At 32.9% G+C, this 18,653-nt stretch overlaps 1 protein-coding gene, 1 long non-coding RNA gene and 1 other non-coding gene across 4 annotated transcripts; all 3 read right to left on the bottom strand.

The window, feature by feature from the left end:
• Positions 1-538: 538 nt before the first annotated feature.
• On the bottom strand, positions 539-611 carry TRNAA-AGC (transfer RNA alanine (anticodon AGC)). Its single transcript has one exon. It is a non-coding gene; the product is annotated as a tRNA-Ala (tRNA).
• A 1,274-nt stretch (positions 612-1,885) lies between these two features.
• Positions 1,886-7,416, bottom strand: LOC131012986 (uncharacterized). 2 transcript variants are annotated; one of them, XM_057940978.1, is made up of 12 exons: positions 7,051-7,416; positions 6,665-6,884; positions 6,366-6,566; positions 6,155-6,225; positions 5,729-5,891; positions 4,602-5,195; positions 3,767-4,147; positions 3,607-3,682; positions 3,457-3,520; positions 2,890-3,025; positions 2,345-2,458; positions 1,886-2,260 (listed from the first exon to the last, which is right to left on the bottom strand). In XM_057940978.1, the coding sequence occupies exons 1-12, from the start codon at positions 7,356-7,358 to the stop codon at positions 2,195-2,197; spliced, it is 2,394 nt and encodes a 797-aa protein (XP_057796961.1). In that variant the 5' UTR covers positions 7,359-7,416; the 3' UTR covers positions 1,886-2,194. The 2 variants fall into 2 exon arrangements, with proteins under 2 accessions (XP_057796961.1, XP_057796960.1); XM_057940977.1 differs by lacking the exons at positions 1,886-2,260; positions 2,345-2,458 and having other exon boundaries at positions 2,502-3,025; positions 7,051-7,415.
• Positions 7,417-10,449: 3,033 nt separating this feature from the next.
• LOC131013029 (uncharacterized) lies at positions 10,450-12,210 on the bottom strand. The gene is made up of 2 exons (XR_009097563.1): positions 11,516-12,210; positions 10,450-11,314 (listed from the first exon to the last, which is right to left on the bottom strand). It is a non-coding gene; the product is annotated as an uncharacterized LOC131013029 (long non-coding RNA).
• Positions 12,211-18,653: the final 6,443 nt, after the last annotated feature.

The following is an 18,653-nucleotide window of genomic DNA, read 5'->3' as shown; positions in this document are numbered from 1 at the left end:
TTAAAAAAAGAATACTATTATTTGATTTGATATATTAAGTTATTGACAATTTGGGTTATTTGCTTTGTGTTCTTTTTTTTATTATTAATAAGAAATTAACAATAGACACGTCATGTCAAATATTTGCACGTCATATTAGCTTGGTATTTGGCCGGAATTTGGATTAATAGCAAAATCAGATAAAATCTAAAGTTTAGTAATTTTCACGCTACATTTCAAAGTTTGTGTGCAAAATCAGAATTGGAAAAAAGTTCAATATTTTATGGGCACTTAACCCTAAAAATAATCTAAACTAGATCGTATCTTAATACGCATCCTGCTCTCATTTAAAATGGTATTGGTTTTCTATTGGTGTTATTTTAAAAATAAAAATAAAGATCATAGACATGGTTTCATCTCATGATATGTCATTTACATAATTTGAACTGCGTTAATAAAATGTTTTTAAGAAGTTTTATATTTCTTGAGGATTAGCAACAATGGCCCAAGCGTAACGGCCCAGAAACAAAAATAAAAAGGGGTAAAAAAGTTAGAAATATGGAGATGCGGGGTATCGATCCCCGTACCTCTCGCATGCTAAGCGAGCGCTCTACCATCTGAGCTACATCCCCTTATGACTATTTTGTTAATTTTGATTTACTTATACACTTTTATTTAATGGCGCATATTTCTCCAATTTTTATATTTGCAGGTACAAGTCCCTCAACATACCCTTCTATCCACGAATTTAAAACGCGGTTGACAAATATTTTGTTCTCTCATTTTTTTCATTCCTAAAATCCTTAATTCCTAAAAGCGTGTTTATGTTTTTTGCATTGCACCTTCTCCCTATATTAAGTAGATGTCGAAGGGTGTATTTTTAAGCACAACACTTACAATATTGTACTTAGAGCCCATCTATACAAAAACAACAAATACAGTAATTTTATACGTCTGTGCAGTGGTCTTAATTTTAAATTGCAATAACTATGACCTAGTGTTAAGTAATATTGAATTGTATAATTAACTTAATGCATGAATTTTAGACTTATTTATTTTTTCTTATTAGTATATTAGAAGAATACATCTATTTATTCATGTAGCATATGTAGCATGGAAAATGAATCGTGCATCTACCTAATAAGATCATGCACGCATGAAATTTTGAACTCTAGCAAGAATCTCCCAGATTAGTATAAATGGTTATGTAATGTTGAGATGGAGTTTAAGTCATTTGCAATCTAAGAAATGTATATTATTGACTTCCTTTTCTCTTCTCGTGTAAAAATATTCTTTATTTTGAGCTCACAACCTTCTTACACTTAATTTTTAGATGGGGGCGTAAATGAGTTATAATTTTTAATTCATCCTCGAGCTTAAGTTCATGTCAATTGTTTATAATTTTAAAATCTTTTATAATCGATACGATGGAAGCTAGCTAGGGTGGCGCCACGAGCTACATCGACAAGCTAAAAGTATACTCCATAGTTTACTCCCTTTCTCTTAATTTTAAGCTCCTTTTGTCATTTTAGTTTGTCCTCCAATTTTATGCCACTTTTGATTTACAGTAAAAAAAAAATCAGATAATCCCATAAACGGTAAACCCTTACTTCACTTTAATATTCTCATAAATATGAGACACTTGTTTTACTCACAACATACTCAATCATTTTACAAAAATCTGTGTCATTATATTCTCGAAGGGGCATAAAATTGGAATGGGAGTATAAATTTATAAAAAGATATTAATTTATTAAATATTATACTAAATCTGTTTGATATATGCAAATATTCAATGCATCACTAGGGTAGATAATTTGATGATAATAAAACGCACGAGCATGAGTGCGAAAACTAGTGTAAAAGTGAATTATATCAGTAAATAAAGAAATTCAAAGACTACGGGTGTAAAAGTAAATTATATAAATAAATAAATAAATTCAAAGACTGCGGGACGGAGGACTCGAACCCTGAACCTCAGGTTTTAAACATTAACCTCTTTTGGCTAGGTCAACACACGCACACAGTAATCACTTTTTTGTCCACGGCAAAAAAGTAACAAGGAAACATTTATCTGGAACGAAGACCAAACAAAGAAAAATATTGCTTGTCTCAACACTATAAATGCAAAGATGGAAATCATCTGTCCATTCAAAAGAAGCAGAATAGTAAGGCTTAAAATGTGATTCTGCACCTACCATCAAATTGGTTTTGTCTAGTCTATCCATGTTGCATTGACCACCTTCGCCATGAATGCATATCTATCCGCAGCTTCATCAATCTAAGAGTCCGATTATTCCGATTAGGCACATCATCAACTTGGATGTACAAGTAATGTGAATAATATTTCTGGCATGGTACTTACAATTTTCTGAGTTGGCATTCCAGCTCCATGCCCAGCCTTCTGTTCTATCCGCCCGATAATTGGGTTCGTTTGAGGGCTCTTCTGTATGCTTGTGCATAGTTCATGTTGCATTGTCTGTAAGGAACATGAAAAAAAGTAACAAGTGAAACTATAACAGTATCACAACAGATTGGTTTTATTTCAGAATCCACCGCAGCAGCATTGAAACTTAGACATGGCATTTCTATTTAGCAAGAGGTTCACACAACAGCAATTTGGTAGCAGACGCGAAGTATTCTTTTGAGTAAATATTAATGTCTTCCTCAAATTCCTCCAACGTGCAGCTTCCATCAAAATTATAATTCTATTACCTTTGGCAGTCTTGACCATAAACCAAGATGATAATTCCGACTATACAAATAGTTATACAAGGTGAGTTTAGCATAAAAGAAAATCATGAAAGCGTTTTTTGCAAAAAGAAATCCCCACCCACCAAAAGGCAAATAAAGCTCCATTAACAAAAACATGACAATCAATGAAACTACTTTAATTGGTAAAACACCAACCGCCAATAACTTCAGTGAGTGCAGAGGGACAACACGATCATCATGGTCAGCCGTCAACAACATAGTGGATGGATACTGAATGACCTTATCAGATGGCTTATCCCAAGGTCTCCTTACATTGTGCAGGGGTGAGTACCTAAAGTAAAAGAAAAGAACAAAGAAATTCAAATTAGTGCATTCATTTGAGGTATGGCATAAAAATTATAACAATTATTATTATTATTAGTATTAATCAAACACTACTATGTTACATATTGTTATATGCTTAAATTATAAAAATCACATTCACATACCTTTTGAATTCATTTGATTTTTCTAAATAACTATATCTCAAAAATATTAAAGCATAACATTTATAAAAGTTAATTATTAATATAATTTCGATATAATTAGCTATCTAATAACAAAACCCAATACCAATACATTTATATCTCATTAAACAAAATGAGATTTCAAAAGATAACTTGTAAACTAAGAAATATATTGCTGCACAAAAATAGAAGACCATAAATTTTAAGTCAAATGGCACAACAAGATTTCATTATCTAAAGAAGTAAAATAGCTCACTTGATTTGCCATTGGAACTCGTCCTCCTTATCTGAACAGCCATAATCTGACGTCCACGCATGGCCTGGTTGGCAGGAACGAATATTAAAATTTCGTATCATACAAAGAGTCTAATAGAATAAAGATCATCTCCTAGAAAATGTCCCTCACCAATAGTAAACTTGTGGAACCTCAACATGTCCATAACACCAACATGAGCAAGAGCACAGCCAAAAAGATCAGGTCTCTGCAATCAGAAGATTCTAGACTCTTTACTTGTGGATCATTTTGAACCAAATAGTTTTATAGTAGAAATGGAAGGAAGTGCTACTTGATTAATACAAGCCCCAACAAGAAGTCCTCCATTGCTTCCACCTTCAATGCATAACTTGTTGGGCTGTGTGTAACCAGCAGAGACAAGATACTCAGCAGCAGTTATGAAGTCATCAAAGCAGTTCTGCTTCTTTGCAAGGGAACCAGCTTTATGCCATTCTTCTCCATACTCTCCTCCTCCCCGTATGTTCGCAATGCAGAAGACTAGGTCTAAATGCTTTGCAATCACAATACGGCTGGCGGAAAAGTACGGGGTAATACTGATATTAAATCCACCGTATCCATAAAGTAAACAGGGATGTGACCCGTCCAGGCGAAGACCCTTTCTAGCCACTATAAAGATTGGGATTTTAGTGCCATCTTTACTGATCACAAAAACCTGAAAGGAATACATTGATCAAGGAAGGTACAAAAAGGAAAAATGATGATGCAGGACCAAAAGGTCAAGTCTCTTTCTGCCCAATACCCTTGGAAATTTGCAGAGTGTCTTCCCTTTTATCTGACACAACTGATCACCAAGTTTTTACAAAACCATAAGGAAATCTGTGAAAGCTAACCTTAATTAGATTCTTCATCCTTGGGAATTATGAATACCAATACTTGAATTTAGTCTTAGAAGTCAAATGTGCACTGTACTACTAAAGCTAACACTCATTCAGCTCCATTAATTAGACTCTAAGGACAGAGGCCAAGAGATATTATCTGCAAAATTGTTTATTTTATGGGGGATGGGGAGAAAGAATTCAGGATGTGGGTTCCAGAATACATAAGCAAGTTGTTTCCACATCATTCATCACAAGACCTAACTGTATTTTTGTTAAACAACTAATTACCTGATTGGCTTCAAATTCAGTCCTGTCAAAGCCAGGGACCACTATTTCTCGGAAGATTCTCATGTCTGGTACATCACTGTCCAATTTGCACATATATATAATTCCGGGGACCAGGAAGCTTGTAAACCCGATAAATATTATACTGTCTTTGCGTCGAGCAGAAATCTCGGATACAGATCCAATGTCAAGTTGTAAATGGTGCAACAGGTCACCCGTTCTCAAGTCCCTTATTTGCAGAACATTTTTCACATCACTCAAATAATTCACCACTATCCGATTGCCACTTACAGCTGAAGCAGATTCAAGCACATCCTTTTCATCTTCTTTAAGTACTTCAGTCCAGGAATTAGGTTCTTTTAGATCAACTCGGACAAGTTTGTATCTTGGAGCATCTTTATTTGTGAGGAAGGTGAAAACCGCCTCGTCATTTGCAACATAGTGATAGGAAGCATCAAAGTTATCAACAAGCTTCACGAAAGGTAGCAATTCCTTTGTCCTCCTACAATCTTCAAGTCCTCTGGGGAGCAATGACAGGTCACAGTAATAAATCTTGTTGACTGGGTCACAACTTTCTCCAATGTACAAAAGAACATACTGCAAATTCCGTATGAAAATCCAGAAGCCAGTTTAAAAAGTAGATCATGGGAAAATTATTCCACTTAAACAAGACTCTTCAAGAAAGAAAGAAAAATTATGATCTAAAACTATGATATAACAGGAAAACTCTTTTTCGTTACAAGAATACATCAACCACGGATTCTAGAAGAACAAACATCATTTGGGTTCATATTTATGCCTTGATCTTGCTTCATTGTATTAGTAGCTAATATATTTTACCTAGAATCGTGAATCAAAGTCAGATTTAAACTAAGAATCTTACATTATAAATTTGGTGCTCTAGCAAAAGATCATAATTTACAAGTGTCTTTGATGGCCAAACCAAACCACAATTTTAGTTGTTATCTTCGTTTTTCCTTTTTACAGAGCTATTGATAATCCGTACTTTCAAGATGGCCATATTTTCCTTGTACTTTAACATCACAACGTGAAGAACATAAAAACATTGCATCAGTTATTTGAACAACAGTGAATTCCTCCCGAATGCTGTCTGGACAAAGTTTCAGTACCTTCCCATCTTCTGTGACTGAAGCAGAATGTGAATGTTTGGGATTATCTGGATCCCTCCAACATAAGATATCTTCCGACTGATCAGTACCCAAAAAATGATAATACACTTCTTGATTTAGATTGGAATGGGTCTCCGTGCCTGCATCTAAATTCTCTCCATCCCTTCAAAAACAAACCATTCAACATCAAGATCAGAAGTAACCGTTTCAAATACACGCGAACACTCTGAAACATAAATTATAAACAGCAGTTCTGAAGCAACGATTTAGACCAAATTATCTCTAACGAGAAATAGCTCTGAATTGTAAACAATTGAGAGGTACATCCTTTATGCTAAAAAAAGGATCATCTGCCATCAGAAAACAAACCAGAACATCCAATTCAAGGAAATTTCATAATGATCTTTGACATATATTATCACTTACTTAGGAGCTGGATAGCGGCTGTAGAAAAAGCCCTTGCTATCATGCGTCCAACTGATACCTGAAAATTTAACCTGATACCAAAAAATACGCATCAGGCTTTGCCAACGCATTAAGTCACATTTATGTCACCATATATCTAAAATAACTCCAGTCTGGATTAATTGTGAAAGAAAAATACATAGCAAATATTACAACAATTCCTAAACTTTACCCATGAAATGACATCAGGTTCGGTGCTCTTATCATCAATCCGGATCACTTTAATGGTCACCCAATCACTTCCACTTGAACTAGTGCCATAGGCCAAGTACTTTGCATCCTCACTAACTGCATACTCACTCAGTGCCACAGTTCCATCATCGCTTAACATGTTTGGATCCAGCAAAACCTCAGGTTCCCCTTCCAAACTATCCTGCAATGCCAAAATCCTTGAATTTCAAAATTCAACATCCATGAAATACCGAACACAAGTTTGAGAAGCCAAGAAAGCTAAAATCTTGACAAACAGACCTGGACATAGAGGACCGTTTGCGGCTGTAAACCGGTATTATGGAAGTAAAAGTACTTATCGCCAACTCTGAAGGGAGCATTATACTTGGGGAAATCATACAATTTAGTAAGCTTTTCACGAAGCTTTTCTCTTGTTTCGCATGTTTTGAGCACGGAATCGGTCAAGTTCATCTGCTTTTCAACAAACTCTCTCGTCTCGGCCGAATCAGGATCTTCAAGCCTGATCAAATTTAATCCAAATACGTCATAAAAGTGTCTTCTGTAACAGGATAATCAAAACAACCACCCTAAGACTTTCTACAATACCAAATCTGAAATTAACTTGAATTCGCTATTACCAAGAGTCAATAGATGGTTTAACCATAAAAAGCTTCAATTAGTATTACCAGCGGTAGGGGTCAGGGACCTCAACGCCGTGGTGATTATCAACGACGGAGTCGTCGCGACGAGCGACGGGGTATTGCAGAATGCCGTCGAAGGCGGAGAGCGATCCCATTGGCAAAGATGTTGACGGAGAAGTAGAATTACAGGATAACCTTTTTCGTGATGTACCGTGTTCGAGTAAATGTCTCTTAGAAGAAGAGACAGAAACAGTGAGAAGGCGGAAATATCTTAGGCGGCGCGTGAATTGGACAGGATATAGTAGAGATGACGACGACAGAATTGTGAGCGCGTGGCGAGTGCAAATCAACATCGTAAAGAAATGTGTGATACGTCAGTTTTAGTTTTTTCGGGAAATATAAAATTTCAACTACGTACTTTCTATGTCACCTTAATTTATTGATTTATAATGCTGAATAAATTAAAAAATGTATAGTATAAATAATTTTACAATTTAATAATAATAATAATAATAATAATAATAATAATAACAGTAATAATAATATTATATAAAACATTATGTAAAATTGTCTCACATGAATAAAATTCATAAGACCGGTCAATATATTAATACAAACTCGTACTCAGTCACATATTTGTGATTTACTATGATTTTATTGATATTTAATTATACTTAATTCTAAATCTTGACTCTTGACTCTGTCTTTAGTCTTATAGAGTTTAACTTATAGGTCGTCTCTAACAAGACTCCCCTTTGTTACTATGATTATTATTTTTATATATTTGTTGTTTCTTAATTTTGCATGCCTACTCCCTCGTTAGGCTTGCGGGCCTCGGCCCGACGGTTCCGGGCCGTCAAAAATAAGATATCCTATTCCTATAATGTAGAATATGACTATCTAATTAGATAAATTAAAAATAATATAATAACAATTAAATTAATAATTAGAAAATATATGGCCTCAAAAAAAAATTAGAATATATATATAGTATTTCACCTCAAGATTACGTATACGCTTTACCTTAGTAATAGCAGAAAGCATAGCTTTTCCTCGCAGAAAGATGTTGAACAAAATAAATGAACACTTTCACCAAATATCGGAGGTCAAAAAGGTCTAAAAGTAAAAGAGAACTAAATCAGAAAGAATAATTACAAAGAAAAAGTCGTAAATAGTTATCATATGTTGATTAATTGTAAATTAAGAATTTCAGAGTTTTCTCACTTAGTTTTATTTTTTATTTTTTGAGGAAAGTTTTCTCACTTAGTTGAGAATATTGTAAATCGAATTCGAAAGTAATACTCTTACTGAATATAGGATCATTTAGAACAATGAACATGCAATACTTAACCAATTCCGACTAGATATATATTTAGATTGTGTTTCTCAGTCATCAATATATAGACAAGAATCCATATACACACTACACTTATATATGGCACATATTAATATTATTATTAATATTCATCAATATTAATATATAGGTTTGGATCCTCGTCCTACTAGTGTCTAACGATTAAGTATATTTAAATAATATATAAAAATAAAAATTATTAAAGTATATTGAATAATATTTATTACTAAAAATTAAAACATAAAATATTATATACTCTAATTATGTAATAACCAAACCTATTAAATTATAAAAGAAGTTCTAAATTCTAATTAATATTCATAAAATTAAACTTAAATATAAAATATTAAAAATGGAGAAAATTTTGAAAAAGGTGATGCTAAACAACCACATTATGGCTACCCACAAACTAGTTACATTGGGAGGAAATGATTTATTAAATTTATTTTTTAAATAAAAAATGAATTTAGTAATTTCATTGTATTTTTTACATTGTAGTTATTTTTTTATAATTTTTTATTTGAATAAAAATAAAAAAAAATACCAAGAAAAATACTTCTATAATGTACAAAATACAGTAACAGAATTAATTTTTTTATTTAATAAATTAATTAAATAATTTTTTTTCTATTTAACTAACTTGTGGACAGTAGCTGCATAGATTTATTGTTTTGAAAAAATATTGATAGTAGGATGGAGGACCCCAAATGAATATAATCACATCAAAATGAGAGGCAGTCCAGACTTCGTAAATCCTGAACATATTTCTATCTAAATGAGTGTATATGCTAGACATTATTTAGTTCCCTTTTCTGGCATCAAATCTTATATTCCTGCCATTTACAGTAAATATTTTATTTAGTCTTTGAAGTGATTGATCGATTTACAAATTCAGTTAATCTGTAGTTAATCTTGATCAAATTACTAAAACTTGACACATTAAGTTGCAATAAACAACTTAGCATTTTGACCTTGTGATGAATTCCTTTGACTGGAAACTGGAAAAACTTTGGCTATAACTTTTTGAATTCTCTGTTTCCTTCTTTGGGAGAGGAGAAAATGGGCCTACTTTTGAGACACTGATTATAATGTTATGTTTACAGTAATTGGCATTGCATCATCAGGTTTGAAAAGCGTGATTAAACATAATTAATATGAATACTTCTTGTGTTTGTGTAGAAAATAGTAGCACATTTTCATGATTTGACTCAGTGCGTCGTTATAACTTCTAGGGGGTAATGATTCAGACACTGAAAATTATCTAATTCAAGATTTCTTTTCTTTAAAACAAAATACATCATTTCCATGATTCCAAAAGATTTGCCATTTAACCTTTTTGTCTGTAAGTGTTTATTTTGATGGATAAATTTATCCATGAAAAATGAGAGATAATACAAATTTATGCCTTAAAATGTCTTCTTTCTTTTTTAATATTTAACACAAAAGAGATGTTCACCATTTTTCCTTCTTTATTTTCATTTTAAGAATGAATAATATTATCCACTCAAAAATTGAGGGATAATATTATTCATCCTTGAAGTGAAAACAATAAAGGAAAAATGGTGAACATCTCTTTTGTGTTAAATATTGAGAAAGAAAGGAGACATTTCAAGACATAATTATTTGTTATCCTTCCTTTTCCATGGATAAATTTATCCATCAAAGTAAACACAGCCTTAGAGTAATGCTAAGCAGCCACATTGTGACCATCCACAATTTACCTAAATAGAAAATAACTTAATTTATTTAAATTATTTTTTTAAATAAAAATAAAATTTAGTTATTTTATCACATTCTCTACATTGCAGTTATTTCTTTACAATTTCTTGATAACTTTTTTATTTTTATTAAATTGAAAACATTATACATCAAAAATTGGTCCTTGAAAACATTAAATTGAACGAAACTATTTATTTCAACAAAAATTCCAAAATTATACATCAAAAATTGGTCCTTAGGATTAAAATATACCCATTTGTTTTTATAACGAGCATTATGAAGGAAAATAAATACACTGAAAAGTACTATATTCTTAAGAGAAGGAAAATACTCATATAAGTTTAGAACACAGAGGTCGAAGGTTAAGAAAATAAATAAAATTAGGAGTTGCATTAATTGAAATTAAAGTTTGAGATGATTTAGATGTCAGGAAATAAATTTAGAAGGTTGCGAAAAGAAAAGAATATAAATGGGGAGCAGCTGCTACTATACCTAATGTCTTCCCCATAATTTAATGGAGTGTGTCAGAAACTCAATCATGAGTCTACGTATGTATATACGATGAGCTCTGCAACCCCTAATTATATTCCTGCCACTACCACTACTACCACCACCACCATCACATCTCGTGCTAGCCTTTTTTTTCTCTTTTCATTTTCTGGGAAAATAATTGCATAAACAGAAATCTCCATGGAATGCACAACAAATATATATACCCGATCTAATTATTTTGAATGCTAGGCCCGAAACATAAATGGATAACTCATCTTTGTAGATGCACTTCTATCTTTCTTCTTTTAAGAGATATATGGAAACTTTTTGGAAAGTGGTGTTACTTGCAAAAAAGAAGGAAGCAAAACAAATTTGAACTTTCTTTTTGAGATTTGTGGAAAGTTTTTGTAGAGAGGTGTTTACTGTTTACTTTCAAAAAAGCAAGGAAGCAAAACAAATTTGAACTTAGGTGGTCTCTCTCTCTCTCTCTGTTTGCACACTCTACACTCAAAAGGGCATGAAATTGCAAAGGAGAAAATCCCCAATTTTAAGCCCTTTTTCACTCTTTGATTTGATATAAAGATGTTACCATGAAATTCCATCGCTTCTGAATCCTACCGAATAAAGCCAGCCGCCGCTGTTATTTGAGAGAGAGATAGACTGTTTAAAAAAAGTATTAGGAATTTTAAAGATCTTTCTTGACATAGCTAGGGTTCCCGGTCTTCGAAATCAACCATACTTTCACTGCAAAATTTGAAGCCATTATTATAGACTAATCAAGCTATATAATAATGGTAGTAAGAACTTACGAGAAATTCAATTATCCTATCAAACCAAATGAATAATCAATGTAAACATATAATGAAGGGTTAGAATGAATTCTTTTGTTTTCTATTTGCATGGCACAAATCAACGAAAAAGAAATCGTGAATAAATAGATGTTACCTCGATCTAGGTGGAGGGAGGGAGAGAGAAATTAAGGGAGGAAGACGAAGCAAATTTCACGAGGGTTTTGCAAAGAGAATCCAACGGAGCTCAGTTGGCAGTATGCCCACCTCCTAATTTCGTAAAAATTAAGGTATTTCTTTTCTGGGATTATCGTATTCTGGTAAAGAATCTCCCATGAAAGGAGGTGGACAGAATGCCAATAATCTCTGTAAGAAACCCTTTGGCAAACCCTTCATGAATGCCTAAACCAAACCCTTCATGAATGAAGCACTACTAATCTAATTTCACACCACCATAGATGAAATAGAAGCTCTCAAGAATTAGATATTATGAGAAGGTGGAGAAGTAGGGGGCAGTAGGGGAGACTATTTAAGAGGAGAGGCGCGGCCACAATAGCACAGGCAATAAGTGAGAGAGAAAGAGAGGGGGTGGGGGAATATCATTAAGGATTTAATTAAGATGCGAGTAATTTTAATTTTTAATAGGTGTGGTGTGGCGGTGTGAGGTTATTTATGAAAGAGAGAGAGAGAGAGAGAGCAAGAACACAACAGCATGTTTATAGATAGATAGGGATCAAGGAGAAGGAATGATGATGATAATTACTCCTACTTTGAGATATATATCTATCTGTCTACGAGATCACCATACTTAACTTAGCAGTGGCTTTCTCTTTTTTCTTTACAACAAAACCCTCACGCAAAACACGTTACAGCGCTAAAAAACTGGAGAAAAAGAATCTAAAGGGATTTGTAGATTTTGTTGCTCAAATTAATTTATTTTATTTATAATTCAGAAGTAGTGCGTTTTTTTAATAAAAAATTATGAAAAATATATATTTTCAATATCACGTACTTAAGGTGGATAATTTTCCTATGATTATATAGCTCTTTATCTTATTTTTTTTCACCCCAATTCGTACAGGTGAATAATTTTTATCTGGCAATATGCGAAAAAAAATTCAGATAGCCTCTTTTCTTATTTTTTCATCTTAATTCAAGATAATATTATTGTGAATGATAAATATTTTTTCATATTTTCTACTCTAAAAGTATGAGATAAAAAAATAATAAAAAATTCCATCTTTTCACAAGATAATCTGCTTTTCTTTTTACGAGATAATCCGCAGCTCCTATTCAAAAATGATAATCTTGTTTCAATGAACATACAGGACAAGAGAAATCAATCGCACTATGAATTTGGTGCACCATGTAATCGAGACGTTTATTATTTATTTTTATTTTTTAATAAATTAATAATTAAATAAATATTTTTATAAGTTGTGCAATGATGGATTCGAAACAAGACCTTAAACATCTAGACATAAACCACTCTATCGTCAAGCCACACACAATATTTATAAATTAATAATTAAATAATTAATTTAAAAATTATAGGTGAACTTGATCAATTCAAAACCTTTGATCTTAAACATTAAGCACTCTACACCTAAGTAAATTCGCACACACACAGTGTTTATTGTTCTTGTTTTGGGACGGTGTTGCGTGTATCCTAAATTTATAGCTTAAAATTACTCCACTAATTATGACATACAAAATGATAGTTATAGAAAACTTTATGGGTGATAAGAAAATTAAACAAGCAATTAAACACCTTGAAGGATCTCACGATGCATTATTATTTATTGCATTTATATAGTGATCAAAATTGGTGAAATGAACCAGTATTATTGCAATTCAATTTTCTGGCCTATTAACAGAGACACTTGAATCTTGTTGAGATGAACAGTGAACTGCAAATCTAACTGTATACACAGTAAAATATTCTATATTTGATTTTTTTAGGATATATATTAGATATTTAAAGACATGCATAGTTATTTTGAGTGAGGTCCCAATACACTTAATGAGATTAAAAAAACATTTACTTATGTTTATACTATTAATTAAGATAACTAAGAGTACTGTATAATCATTCAATTTCTGTTGGTCCAACAAGCTGGAAATTGCTTTTGCTGTGGGACTAAGAGTTTCGGTGTCCATTAGGTTACATGTCTGTATACTTTCCCTAACTTTTTCAATAAATTTTCGTGTCAGAATTTCAAAAATATAATTAATGAAATTGAAGTAGCTGTGACATAAACAAATCCAAAGCTGGGTCACCCCATGCTTATTGCTTAATCCAGATTGGGCTGCCAATTTTCAAGCTTGTGTATTATTACATTTTGAAGAGATAAAGATATGACAACTTATGTCAAACAAATGTGGTAATCAGTCGGCTGTCATATTATTCTTGGCAATCATCTTCTCGTGGAAAAGTTATCAATCCAAGAAAACGTTGACAGAAATAACTGCAGAAAAGTAGGGAACATAAATTACTCCAGAAGAGTGGTTATTTAATTCAATAAATCTATGCAGCCACATTGTGGCCACCCACAATTTAGTTTAATAGGAAAAATTTCAATTTATTTAATTTATTTTTTAAAATAAAAATAAGATTTAGTTATTTTATTTTATTCTCTACATTATAGTTATTTTTTGTAATTTTTTTTTGCAACTTTTATTTTTAATTTATTTTTTAATAAAAATAAAAAAGTTACAAAAAAATTATAAAAAAATAACTATAATGTAGAGAATACAATAAAATAACTAAATCTTATTTTTATTTTAAAAAATAAGTTAAATAAATTATTTTCTTTTCTATTAAAGTGAATTGTGGGTGGCCACAATGTGGCTATTTAGCATTACTTAGTCGTCTTGTTTCGTTGTGCAGATCAAAATTAATTCATTACGTGTATTTCTACTTAAAATTAACATTTAATTAATAACCCGCCAGACTCGTAGTCTAAATACGTTATACGTATTCATTTTTACTCTTTTTTTGCATATTAATTAAAAATATATTTATTGCAATAATATATATTAGCGTTTATTATCATATATATAATTTAACATTAAGTTAAAATGTTAGATGCAAGGGACTGAGTCTTTAATTTTTATTTTGGTTGGAACCCATAAAATGTTAACCAGTTATAAGGAGACATCTTCCATTTCCTAAACTCGCATGTAGAGTTTATGGTTTTCCAATTTGTGGAGGAGTCAGTGCTCCATGCTTTTTGGAGAAATCAAAGCTAGAGTGTGGAGTTGGGGTAGAATTTTTGGTTTTGTTAATGATGGAGTTGGGTTTCATAGGTGGATGTCGAATGATGAATCCCCGATGATTTTGTAATCTTCTTGGTACTACTGGTGCCTTATCGTTCTATAATATTTACTTTCCTTATCAAAAAAAAAAAAAAAAAAAAGTGCTCCATGCTTTTTGGGGGTATCAACGTAACCAACCTCTAGGTGACAGCATACTTTGATTATCTACACAGTTTCAAAATTCAAACTCTACATTTATTTAAAAGCCGCCCCACAAGCTAAGTTGACACAATATAGCTATTATGTTCACAAAAAATATGTCACTTTATGAACCACACATTTTATAAAATGTAAGTGCAGTTGTTAATGGATAAAGATTTCAATTTAAATTTGAGTGAAGTTGTGTGAATATATGATCCACTAAGAAAGACAATAATACCCTTAACACTACAAAAAAAGCGCGATTATCGGTGGCATTTGCCATCGGTAATCGTGGGTTTGCCGCCGGAAAACCGATCACCGACGACGGGTTGTCGCCGGTGATTCGTTTACCGGCGACAAACACTGCCGATGAACTTCACCGGACTTTACCGGTGGCAACGACCGCCGGTGATTAGCGGCAGCGCTACCGCCACCGATAATATTGACCGGATGGCGGTGGTGTCGATCGCCGGATGGGCCGGAGTATTACCGGCTGCAGAGGCCGCCAGTAATTAGCGGCGGCACAGTGCCGCCGATACTACTTTTGAATTTTTTTTATACCACTACAAGAAAACAAACGTTTAACAATCGAAAATTTCGGTCGTTCAATTTGCGGCCTTAACAATCGATTTACGATCGTTTCACGACAGATCTTTTTTTTGTTTTTCGTAAATTTTTTAACGACCGAAAATTCGATAGCTAATTCTTTTTTTTATTATTTTAATATTTTATTTTTTTAATGACCGCTAGGTCGTTCAAATTATTTTTTATTTTTTATTATTATTTATTTAGTGACTGAAAATTCGGTCGTTAATATTAATATTTTTATTTTTTTTAATAATTTTTTTTAAAGACTGAATTTTTCGGTCGTTAATTTTTTTTATTCATTATTTTTTTATTTATTAACGATAGAAAAATAGGTCATTATTATTATTTTTAAAATTTTTAAATTTTGTTTTTATTTTAATTTTTTATTATATTTGTCTATATAAATTTTTAATTATTTTTCTATTTAATTCTGATTTTTAAATTATTGAGAATATTTTAAAAATTATTGTTATTTCATAATATTATTCTAAAAAATTAGATAATATTGATTATTAATAAAAATATGATAATATTTGCAAATAATAATAAATTATTAGATTTATTATAATTAATTATTAGATTTATTAGATTTATTAGATTTATTCGATTTACTAAATTATTAGATTCATTATTTTCAAAATATTAATAATATTATTATTTTAAAATTATAAATTATTTGATTTAATAAATGAGTGATATTGTATATTGAATGATAATAAATCTAATAATTTAATAAATCTAAATAAATATAATAATTAATAATTTATTACGATAATATTGCATATTACGATAATTATTTGATTGTATATTGATTGTTATTTTTCATACTCATATTTTCTTTTTCTTTTTTTATAATTACGATAATATTAAGTTTTTATTATTTTAAATTCGATCATATATTTACTGTCAATGTTGCTTCAGAGCATGTCACCTCTTTCCGCTACCAGAGCTGACCTGAATTCAGAGCTGAGAATTTGCCAGAGCAGAGCGGGAGTGAGCTCTGTTGACCAGAGCAGAGCTGTCTTTTAGCAACGTCCAGAGTAGAGCTGGCCCCAGAGCAGAGTTGTTTCCAAGTCTTAGAGCATGCTTCTTTACGCCACAGCGAGGATGGTGAGGTGTTTGCGGCGATGGCGTATTACCGGCTGTTAAATACTTTTGCTTCTTCCTTTGGCTTTTCTTTCTTCAGTGTGTGTTTTTGAGGTTGTTAGTTTCTGGCGACGGCGTCTCTCCGGTCGAAACTTTGCCTTTTGTTTTTCCCTTCGGAGTGATCCCGGCAGTACGGTGCTTCCGGCGACGGCGTATCACCGGCCGGGTAGCTACCGCTTCTGCTTTTTTTCTTGGGGACTGTTGGGTTGTTGGTTGTGGGATGCTGACGGCGACGGCGTATAACCGGCCGTGGAGCGTTCCTTTTTTTGGTTCTGTGCTCGTTTGTGGTTGGCAGTTAGGCGACGACGTCTCACCGGCCTTCTAACTTTCGTGTTTTTTGGGTTTTGTTCTTCGTTGGGTTAGAGCCAAGATTGTTTGGGGACGATGGTTAGGCCGGAGTTCCGGAAACTCTCTCTTCCGCTCTTTCCCTCTTACTTGTCGTCTTTTAGACGAGTATTCTTTTTCCTTTTTACGGTTTTTCCCTTTGGGTTTTCCGTAAAAAGATTTTAATGAGGCTCGGCCCTTAGTCTGCTTTTCTTGTGCTTTCAAGGGTTTTTCTTTTTAGGTTTTTTCTTCTTTTTAATAAATCGCAGTTTAATAATATATTTACTGTCAATGTTTCGCCGGCACCACAAGTCTTAGATATTATCTTGACATATTATAAGGTTATGAATGATTAATGATATTGTATATTGAAAAAGAGTTTAAATAAATTAATAGGTACTAGATATATCAATAATACGAGTGTTCTGTATTGGTGACCACTCGGAAAGAACTTCAAAGTTAAGCGCTCTTACTTAGAGCACAACTAACATGGGTGACCCACTGGGAAGTTCGTCAAATGGTATGCAATTAAGGTCAAAATACAAATACACTAAAATACTTGTGAGATACAGACATAAAAAAAGGGTTAAGTACCAAATACCCCCCCAACGTTGGGGCCCCTATCGCGTATAGGACCCTATAGTCAGGGTCCGCGCTGTTTACTACCTCAACGTGGCTAAACCTAAGCAAATCCCCCCCTCAAATACCAAATACCTCCTCTGCATTAAGTCACCGTTGGGGGGTATTTGGTACTTAATACCTGACTATAGGGTCCTATACGCGATAGAGGCCCAACGTTGGGGGGGGGGGGGGATTTGCTTAGGTTTAGCCACGTTGAGGTAGTAAACAGCGCGGACCCTGACTATAGGGTCCTATACGCGATAGGGGCCCCAACGTTGGGGGGGTATTTGGTACTTAACCCTAAAAAAAATATTTTTTTTTCGAAAAAAAAATATTTTATTTATTTATTTTTAACGATCGAAAATTTGATCGTTAAATTTAACGACCGAAAAAACTGTCGTAAAACTCGAAACTACAATACAAACAACGACCACCGAAAATGGTCGTTACCAACATTAACGACCGATTTTTGGGTTTTAACGATCGAAATTACGGTCGTGAAACTCGAAACGACGATGCAAACAACGACCACCGAAAACGGTCATTAACAACATTAACGACTGATTTTTGGTTTTTAACTACCGAAATTTCGGTCGTTAAAACCGCATTTTCTTGTAGTGTACCCCACAAGTATTTTCGTATTTATACAATAGTGCATATGTTAGACGAACTTCTCAGTCGGTCACCCATCTTAGTTGTACTCTAAGTCAATCACGCTTAACTTTGAAGTTCCTTTCGAGCGGTCACCAGTACAGAACACTCGTATTATTGATATATCTAGTAATTATTAATTCATTTAAACTCTATTTCAATATACAATATCATACATTCATAATCTTAGCATATGTCGAGATGATATCCAAGAGATGTCGTTAATTATTGATCGGTCTCGTTTTCGTCCTTATTTTTATGGTGAAAAAATATTTATTAATTAATTTTTTTATCAAGAACGAGAAAGAGAGAGAACAAGTGAGATGTGAAATAGAAAGAGAGAAAGGGAGTGAGAGAGCACCTGGGAGCTGTGCTGGCCGACGGCGGTGGCTGCGGTTCCTGCGAAGGGGAGCTGGGGGGTAGGTTGGGGGCATGGGGAGAAGGGGCTGCTGCGCGGTGGGGGCTGTGAAGAGAAAATGATAGCCCTAATTTAAATTAAGAATAGT

The sequence above is a fragment of the Salvia miltiorrhiza genome, chromosome 2, assembly GCF_028751815.1.
Source record: "Salvia miltiorrhiza cultivar Shanhuang (shh) chromosome 2, IMPLAD_Smil_shh, whole genome shotgun sequence".
Lineage (NCBI taxonomy): Eukaryota > Viridiplantae > Streptophyta > Magnoliopsida > Lamiales > Lamiaceae > Salvia > Salvia miltiorrhiza.
The sequence above is the reverse complement of the archived record's forward strand: the minus strand, read 5'-3'. Positions and strand labels throughout refer to the sequence as shown.

What these genes read in the sequence shown, in the direction of transcription:
- LOC131012986 (XM_057940977.1), bottom strand. Translation starts at nt 7,358, where the DNA reads ATGTTGATTTGCACTCGCCACGCGCTCACAATTCTGTCGTCGTCATCT. An exon ending in AACCTGATGTCATTTCATGG is followed by an intron (nt 6,226 to 6,365) that starts GTAAAGTTTAGG and finishes TTTTGGTATCAG; the next exon opens with GTTAAATTTTCAGGTATCAG. An exon ending in CAGTCACAGAAGATGGGAAG is followed by an intron (nt 5,196 to 5,728) that starts GTACTGAAACTT and finishes CGGAATTTGCAG; the next exon opens with TATGTTCTTTTGTACATTGG.